Source organism: Rhipicephalus sanguineus, chromosome 2, assembly GCF_013339695.2.
Source record: "Rhipicephalus sanguineus isolate Rsan-2018 chromosome 2, BIME_Rsan_1.4, whole genome shotgun sequence".
Taxonomy (NCBI): Eukaryota; Metazoa; Arthropoda; class Arachnida; order Ixodida; family Ixodidae; genus Rhipicephalus; species Rhipicephalus sanguineus.
In genome coordinates, this window is record NC_051177.1 from 130,886,946 (window position 1) to 130,896,820 (window position 9,875).

General features: G+C 45.6%; 1 protein-coding gene across 1 annotated transcript in view; it reads right to left on the reverse strand.

The window, feature by feature from the left end:
• Positions 1-9,875, reverse strand: part of LOC119383664 (NPC intracellular cholesterol transporter 1-like) — a gene marked incomplete in the record, with an annotated part of 143,907 nt that overhangs the window by 17,426 nt on the left and 116,606 nt on the right. The window contains 6 exon segments of the mRNA XM_049412611.1: positions 2,250-2,363; positions 5,065-5,296; positions 6,022-6,163; positions 8,577-8,629; positions 8,898-9,015; positions 9,538-9,659. Coding sequence (XP_049268568.1) covers positions 2,250-2,363; positions 5,065-5,296; positions 6,022-6,163; positions 8,577-8,629; positions 8,898-9,015; positions 9,538-9,659 — 781 coding nt within the window.

Consider the following 9,875-nt stretch of genomic DNA (forward strand, 5'->3'; position numbering starts at 1 on the left):
CTTGCGCGCCGTGAAATCATCAAGTCATCCTCAATATCATTGAAGCTTTCCAAATAAGTAAATTCAGCACCTTCCGCCACTACAGTGCTGATCGACGCTGAACGCTGATGCGAGCTCTGTAGCGCGGTAAAGGGTAAGCGGTGGCAGCGGCGGCTGGCATCTTCAAACCGCACGGGTCCATTTCCGCAGCACCGACAACGTCACCTCTGATCTCGGCATCGATGCAGTCAGAAACAGCTACGTCGTTATCTGCACCGATGAAGTCACTCGCTGTGCTCCCGTCCGATACGACGCCCGGAAACGCTAATTAAGTCGCAAAATTCACTGACGCACCGTATGCCGTAGTCGGCGGTCATGACGCGCCCAAAGTCGTCACCTGGCACCAAGGCCCGTAAGGAAACAGTGCACGACGGTGCTTTACTTGACGTCGTTCCAAGCACCGGTCATCATTTTTATCGCTACGAGCGGGACAATGTTTAGTTCGACTCCCGAATGACGATTTATCAATAATAATAATAATAATAATATCTGGGGTTTAACGTCCCAAAACCACCATATGATTATGAGAGACGCCGTAGTGGAGGGCTCCAGAAATTTCGACCACCTGGGGTTCTTTAACGTGCACCTAAATCTAAGTACACGGGCCTCAAACATTTTCGCCTCCATCGAAAATGCAGCCGCCGCGGCCGGGATTCGATCCCGCGGACGATTTATCAAGAACGAAGCGTGAAGTACACATTCCGCTGCACGAATAAACATTTCTCCACCGTCGACATGTTGGCGATACCGATGGCACTTGTGGCTTTGCAGAAGGCAGCCGCTACTTTGGCGAGAGATGTGAAAAAAAGCGTAGCCTCTGAGATCTGTATTTTAAAACCGAACACACTAAAAATACGTCACGAGGTTGCGGATCTCGAAGGCCACGCTTTGCGGGCCCGCATGCCATCGTGCGCGAACAGACAAGGAAGGGAATGCAAACATTACAAGGCTGCCAAGTCGCTTCGAATTCTCATTTTGGTGCCCTCGGCAATCAGCCTCTTTGAAAAACGCTAGCCCATGTGTTAAAACCTGCGGACCGCGCGTCAAATATACCGGTGAACTGACCAGCGCTGCGCAACGAACTAGAGCAACGCAATTTCGTCACCTGCGCGCGACGAGGGATTGGAACTTATAAGAACGCGGCCGAAAAATGATGTATAGTTGTTAGGAAAAATGCACTTTCTGGGCTTCGGCGCGGGGCAGCGTTCGATATAGCAGATGTTTCGCTGTGCGGGAGTTCGATATACGTGCACACCAGCCCCATACTTTTGCATGGGAAATTCAAGGGGATTTCTCAACTGTTTGATATAGCCAATAATTCGATATATCCGAGTTCGATATATCCGGGATCGACTGTACATGCTAAGTTTACGAATTCATACTTTTTTTTTCTTCTCTAAATTGTGTGTACTTGTCACATTCTTCTGGCGACCATGTGCAAGGATAATGCATGTTCTTTTTTGTGCTTATGTTTTTGTGCTTATATTTATGTATGCCTTCACTGCATGCCGCTGAACTGTAATTGGCTGGGAAGCCTGCTCACACGAGCTTTTCTCTTCCCATGCCCTCCGCTCCATGAAGTGGTAAATAAAATGAGTGATTGATTGACTGATTGATTGACATCACTTGAGTGCCTCTTCGAGAGTAAACCCTCGCCACTACAAAGTGGTCAAACCCGGCAAAATGTCACACAGGCATAGTTTTGAGATCGATGGCATTTTAGTGCAGAATTGTCAGCAGCACACTTGGCAGTGCCTCTTTTTTTTTAACGCTACATTGTATCCATGATGACGTGCTTTCTGGCATCATTTTAACTAAACAGGCATGTAATTATCACCGGCACATGTACAGAGATAGATAACGACAAATTAGATGCTAAGAGAGAGAAAGGGGGGGGGGGGCAGGCAGATGGGGTGAGCGGGTAGACAGGAGACTTTAAAAGATACCTAAAAGCACCAGGAAAATATGTACTGTTTAACAGGAGTTCCATTTAACAGGGTTGCAGAATTCAAGTACGAAACCAAAAATATTAGTAGTAGTTGTTCCACTTAAGCAGCAGTAATGGTTAAGAAACTTCCATTTACTGAGAGTTTAGTGTACAGGAAAGGCAGGGAGGGTAACTGGACTACGTCCAGTTTGCTAACCTACACATGGGAAGGGACAAATGAGGAGGTAAGAGAGAGAGAGGGGGAGATGCCAAGGCTACTGACCGAGCTTCCCATCTTGGTGAGGGCGTCCTGGGCCCGCTTGACCCTAGTGGGAGCACCGCTGAAGGCAAACACCCGCACCAGGTGGGAGCAGAACTCGACGGAGATGCCCACGCCCTGAAAATCGGGGAGGCAGCGAAACAAGAAAGCAATGGCGTTAAGGGAATGCGCAGCTTTCCAGATATCATCATAGACCTTGTGAATGACCGATAGTGTGCACAGAACTGTTTCACCATCAGGGGCATACCCAAGATCATTACTTCAGAAGAAAGCAGGTTTTGACACCCCCTTTTGCCTATGTGTATGTATATGTATATACAAACATATACACACTTGTACATGTTTCAAGAGGGGGGAGTTGAACACCCCCACACCCGGCTGTGTTTGTGCTTGCCGAGTCCTTTTTTAGAAAAGTCATTAGTAACTGGCTCCAGAGTACGCTTTCAGGCAATGCTAAGTAGTATGTATATTATAGATTGCTGCGAAATTCCAGATTGGCTCTACGTAAGTGCTGCCATGCTTGCGAAAGGTACAACACACAGGTCAAATACACGTAGTATTTATTAAATGCGAAGCATTTCTTAGCGAACTTCTGCGACTTTGAGCGTATCTATCTATCTATCTATCTATCTAGCCGCCTACGACTTTGTGCTCTCCTGGTCGCTTGGTTAATCGAATGTACACCAAAATTTGTGTGGCATAACATGACTGTATGACGAACATAACTGACAAGTCATAACATGAAAATCATGACACGCATGTCATGTACAGCATGATTTACATGCCACGCTCATGGTGCACTGGCGGCCGTTTCGCTAGCTTGACATACACCAAAATTGGTATCTTCCGACGTGACTGTGTGACGAATATAAATAACAAAAGTTAACATGAAAATCATGACACGCATGTCATGTACAGCATGACTTACGTGCCACGCTCATGGGGCGCTGGCGGCCGTTTCGCTAGCTTGATCTACCTCGGAATTGGTATTGCGCGACGTGACTGTGTGACGAACATAAAACCAGAAGTTAACATGAAAATCATGACACGCATGTCATGTACAGCATGACTTACGTGCCACGCTCATGGGGCGCTGGTGGCCGTTTCGCTAGCTTGATCTACCCTGAAGTTGGTATTGCGCGACGTTACTGTGTGACGAACATAAATAACAGGAGTTAACATGAAAACCATGACACGCATTTTCCTTACTGACATACAAGACGATGTATGCAGCTCTTTGCTGGCTGCTTCGCATTACATCGATTCCCACAATGCGTGGGATCTGCCGGCTTTTTTACATATTTACTTCATCAAAAGTAATTTACAGGTTCCAAAAGGCCTTGTGTATAGGGGGGCATACAGAAGTTCATAGTGAAATTGTGAACACAAGCAAAAGGAAAAAGAAATGCACGCTGTGGACTAATATTAGCAATACAGTAAAAGCTCGTTAATTCGACTCTCGTTAATTCGGAAAATCGGTTAATTCGGACACGTCATCTGGTCCCTGTAAATATACGCATCACTCTATGAGACTGGGCGCTCGTTATTTCGGACAGATTTGACCGCAAATCGGATGATTCGGCGACTTTCGGGCCGCTGGCGAGGCTCGAAAACGGAAAAAGAACAATTCGGAACAAAAGTGAAGCTCAAACGCAGCATCGCCATGGACATCAACTAACGACTTGGCTTGGATTGAGACTGGTTGAACGCCTTTTTTTCGTGTGTGGGTTTGTTGCTTTGTTCCCGTTGGTGTGCTGCATCGCTGATCGCCGATTTATCGAGGAAAGTTTCAGTACGGCTCCTTTAGCTTGATCGTTGCTGGTGCTTTGGTGCCGACTTCTCGTGCGACCGCACTCTCCGCCGATGGCAACGCCGGCGAAGCGGCCAAAGTACGAGGCCAAGGACTTCACCACCAAAGTAGAAATTTTGCGTGCTCTGAATAACGGGCTCTCCCGACAAGAAGTGATGAAGAGTGATGAAAGGGGATCCTTCAATCGGCGGCAAGAAGCAAGGAACGAGTAACCGTACTTTTATCCGCCAACGTGACGGGAACAGAGCGCTTGCCGCTTCTCGTTATCGGAAAGGTTCAAAAGCCACGCTGCTTTAAGAACATCAACAATCTTCCCGTGAATTACCGTGCCAACCGAAAAGCGTGGATGACGGGTGAAACTTTTGCGGTACTGCAGACATCATGCGAGCTGCTGAGCACCTTGAAGGGCTCAGAAAAATTGTGTCCGCGCGAATTTCTGCTCGAAAACACAAGCATCCGCGATTACTTTGTTAAGTAAAGGTATGTTGAAAAAACTCGTGCATTTAGTGTGTTTATTTCGACCATTCGATAATTCGGACATTCGGTTAATTCGGATTCGGTCCCTAGAAATCCGAATTAACGAGCTTTTACTGTACTATCTTAAAACAAATGAATTAAATGAAATATAGGGTGATGGCAGTGTGCAAACAAATGTGACGGAAGAAATAATGCATTAACAGAAGGCAGAACATGCAAGGACACTAGAGGAAAACGAAAATAGTCAGCATTGCTTTGTGTTACAGAAATTACATGCGCAGAAGGCTTTAGAACCTAACCTGGCCTGCTTATGAAGTGATCTGCAAGTCATCCTAGTGGCACAAAATCATCTGCAGATATCTGCCTATATTTATTGCGAGCATGTGACGAGTCAAGCCTCTGGTAAGGGGCAAAGATAGAATCACTTTCAAGACGTACAGAGGCCGTAATCACAGGTGTACAATAGGTATACAATAGGCAAGAGAGAGTGAGTGAGGGTGGAGATCGGTGCACAAGCGCATCGGCACTCACCACCACCAGGTTGACGAGCGATACAGCGTTGAGCGAGATGTCCCACCAGTACATGAGGCCCATCAGGTTGACGATGATCATGACAATGGTGAAGGTGACGACGAGCGCCGACATAAAGTCCAACCCCAGCAACACGAAAGTCACCACAAAGATGGCGCCCAGCGAGAGCGCCAGGTTCTTGAACGTGTCTGGCCACATGGTCAGGTACTGCTCGTAGAACACGTGCACCAGGCTGCACACAATGCGAGAAGGAAGGAGAGCAAGGTTAATGATTCTGCAAAGATCTGTGCACAAAAAGAAGAATGCAGCGGCCACTTCTACAAAATGGTCTTTCACCTTGAAACCACTCAACACACATGCAAGTGCATAGAACCTCATTAAACCTTTTTTGTTTCTTTGGTAGAGCTGCCACCGAATTACAAGTGCTTCAAAAGAAGCGGATCCATACAGCATGTACAGTAAACTTTCAAAGATCGACGAGCATTATTTGAATTTTGCAACAACATGAATTATTTTCATTTATTAATTACCGTAACATCTCTTATATTTTTGCTGCCTTGTCTGCTAATGTTCCTGTTGCTTCTGTTTTGTAATGTGAAACGGGGAACAAAAGAGGTTTTATTATGTACTGAAGCACACGAGAGAAGTTTCAAATAACAAACAGCATCGGAGAAAATAAGATACAACAGAAAGATTATTATTCGTATCACAGTGATCACACACCCCTATCTGCAGTCATAGTTCTCAAACAAAACAATGGGTCGACAGGAAGATGTAACTTCAGCAGGAATTTCCCCAACTAACAAAAGTCTTCTTGTTAAAATTGCTGGCCACTAATGTCCCAGGCTAAAGCCCCATATTGCTTGGTCATGCAAAGTTGAGCAAAGCTTTAGCATTAAACAGTCCTCGAAGTGCAGACAAGCGTATCAGAATAATCTCGAGGAGCGTTTTACCGACCTGTAAGAGATGACTTCGGACTCGGGCTGGACTTCCTTGACCATGTCTGTCAAGTTGTGGGATATTAGCCGAGCCCACTCCAGGGCCGTGTAGAAATCCTTCGACGTCTTCAGCACGGGGTGGTAGGCTGAATAGTAGGCAGCTGAAATGCAGAGCAAAGTTTACGCTTGTGCAGAGAGACAGCCATAAGCAGCTCAAGATAACGCCCACTATCGGAATCAAAGCTTCGCCTGCAACATTTTGGAAGCTTTAAAGGGGCCCTGCAACACTTGTCCAAGGATAGTCGTCGAATGGCTTCATTTAAAAGTGCTTACTGCCTCACGAATCGGCTGCTGCAAAAAGTTTTAGAATCCGTCAAGTACGAGCCGAGTTACAGGGATTTGCCACGTGCTTCAAGCGCTTTCTCTCTCCTTTCATACCAGCAGGTGCGCTTACTCTCAGTGTGATCGCAAGCACTCCGTGGGCACGTGGCGGCATCCCGTGGTGGCCAGCGGTAACTATGCATCTCACGATGCTCAAATCGGCCAATGGCAGCTGGACTTTCAGGTTTATGTGGCGGTCATTTGGGTTTATGGCATCATTTGTCGAGAGAAGGGGGAGCAATTTCCGGCTGACTTTGAGAACCGATTGTAGATTCCACGCTGCTTGCTGTGCTATAATTGATTGGCTCGTGTACACTCGGGAGCCTCGACTGCCAATCGGCAGCATTTTCTGACCCTGCCGAAAAGTGTTGCAGGGCCCCTTGTAAGACACGAAACGCATTGCTATAGCTTTTCATGACCTCTTAACAGAACGCTACATTTCCCTGAGCCTTGACGTTGTGCTTGGATCATCAGGGATCTTAAAAAGTGAAGAGGGTTCCAAAGGAACTGCAATATTCTCGACCGGCAGAGGGATTTTAGTTTTCATTGACTTTTTTTTTTTTGCACGCTAACACCCTAGCAGGAATTAATGCTTCCTGTTAAAAAAACGCAGAGCTTTAACTTAAATGGATGTCACAGAACCCACACTGGGGTATCAGACATGTGAAGCTGCTGATAGAAAACAGGTAACATTGGGTGCGACCAGAGTGCTTAAATATGTTTCCAGAAATAATTTTCAATGAACCTAGTTACTAAATTGTAATTGTCAGACAGCCACAAGTTGTTGCTATGTGTGGGAAATTAGTATAACATTGCGCTTTAAGGGAAATATTTTGACCTATGGTTTCATGACTGCGGTTCAATAAGCTGGTGTATGGCTCACAGATGACAAATAGCATAGAAAAGAGTCCATAGGGAAGATGTCACACTGGCTTACTGATTGTCATGTCATCCATAATTAAATACCAGTGTCTCCAAGGCAATCATTAATTTACAATTGTAGAAGCAGTGCTGATTAAAGTCCATCTGCTGCACTGTTGCTCAAACCGTTGTTCAACGTTAAGGCGTAGAAGGCGGGATTCACATTTCTAAATCTCGTCACAGTCTACTGCCAATACAGTAAAAGCTCGGTGATACGAATCTCGCAGGGTTACCAAAAATATTCGTATCATTCGAAATTCGTATCACCAGAAAACATGAAAAACTAGTATGCGACGAAAGAGTTATGAACCAACTAGCTCAGCAACAAGCCCTGTTGACGAAAGAAAGTTGGCATACGTTTTGATTCACTGTTTCCCAGGGCCGCAGCGACGTCTTGAACAGCTCTGAATGATTGCCAGTAAAGTTTTTAGACGTCAACGATCATACTTGTACTCGTATATATACGGTGCATGCGCGCATGTGTAATTAATGAACCAGACCAGATGTTTTAATTGTGCCCCATGACCGCTAGTAGCCCCTTTCTAATCTTACGACGCTTTTCTGCATGACACCGAAGTACTGCGGCGAAAGTGACTTAAGAAGCACTTTGCACACGACCGATAGAGGCAAAGCTCCTTCGCCCAGACCGTCCGCTTCGTCTCTTGGGGTCTTCGTCCACCTTTAATGGGACTTCAATGATGGGCCCGCAGCCTAAGTTTCAGTCTTGTTTCATATAGAACGTCTGATTGCGAGGACATGGCTTGCATCGACGTGGCAGGCACGTGTTGCTGTTGCCTCGAGCATAGGAGCACGCGTCAACGCGTCGGAAAAAAAAAAGCGCGTCGTCACCGTCATCTGTAATCTAAACTCGAAGGGGCCTAAAGGTCTCTAAGATTCGCGCGCACTATCTGGGAGGCAACGAGGCACCGTTGATGGTCGCGCAGCGTGACTGCCACGTCTTCCGCGATAGCGCGGGCAGCAGCTGCTCGTACCTGCGCGCTAGCGTACGTTCGTATCAAACGTCGCGGGGTGCAAATCGGTTCGCAACAACCGTACTCCAATACATTGCAGGCTAATGGGCCTTGGCCGGGACCACAGAAAAATTCGTATGACCCCGAAATTCGTACGAGCCGTGATCGTATCACCGAAGTTTTACTGTACCGAACATGCACAAAGAGCAAAACTTTTCTGCAAAAATCCTTTTAAGACAAATAGATGATGCACTTTTATTAAAATTACAATTCGACAGCTAATGAAATCAAGACCTCTTACCTTGAATGGTCCCATTTATGTGGTTGATTGCACTTCCATGCTCTGCACGACCACTGTGTGATAAAACAGAAGAAAACAAGTCAGCAATCGAACAAACTTTCCATCTAGAAGAAAGAAAAAGCGCACAGATATTACTAACTTTGATGCTCATTTACCCACAGTAAGTTGCCTTACAGTTTATTAAGTACGAACATAAGATCATAGCGTGCGTTTGCACAGGTTGTAAAATTAATTATATAAGTGTAATCTTTGGCTTACTTGTAGTTGACCTTTTGCATATATTTTCACAATTCAGTAGTGTACTATATAGAAAATACTCACGCTGAAGAGCACTTCAAGTTAGGCACATCCGCCAGGAACCAAGGAAGGCGGCGTTTGAATTCTTCCCCAGCAAAGGGCTCTGTTCTCGGCACGCTGCAGGACTGGCATGTACCATTTGCTAAAACAGAAAGAGTGAAAAAGGACAAAACATTGAATAAACAATGGATAAAAAAAAATGTGCCACATCACTGCCTCCTCAATTCTTGTTTTCAGCCATAGAGACATCCCAAATTTAAGAAAAATCTGTTAAAATTTTCTGGAGAAGAAGAAAAAAAAAGAAGGATTCTGACAAGGTCGCCTACGTCAAACAAAAATGCTGTGAAAATGAAGCAGTTAAATCTATCATTCAGCCCTGAGCAGGCCCGTAGCCAGGAATTTTTTTCGGGGGGGGGGGGGCACTTGCTGCAAAACCTTGAATTACTTGGGAAAAACACCAATTTTCATTACTTTTTGGTAAAAACACCTATTTCACCAAAATTTCGGGGAGGGGTGGTGTGGGGCCCGGGCCCCATGCTACGGGCCTGGCCCCGAGAATGATGCAATCAAGGAACAGAAACTTTCTAAATGTGCCTCGTACACAGCCAAAGCGGGTTAACTGTCTGTTCACATAGCCTGCTAGAAACTGATTCAAAATGTTTACCAGTGCCGTATTCGGAGTAGCAAAAGTCATGATTTTTGGTGGTCTCAAAGCAGCAATCCGAAGACCGCATGTACAGGATGTACTGGTCCAGCCAGTATGACCGTAGCCTTGTCACGTATGTCCTGAAAGGAAAAAAAAAATTAACTATTACCTTGTCAATGCAAAGCATAGATAAAATACTTAAGTTCGTGCACCTCGCACCAAGCAATGATTCGCAAACAGTGATCATATGCTCAAGAGTCACTACCGAAACAATGTATACAGTGGAATCTCGTTAAACCGTACCCGCATAAGCCGTAGTTTTTCTTGTTAATGCGTATTGATATGAATCCCCCGAC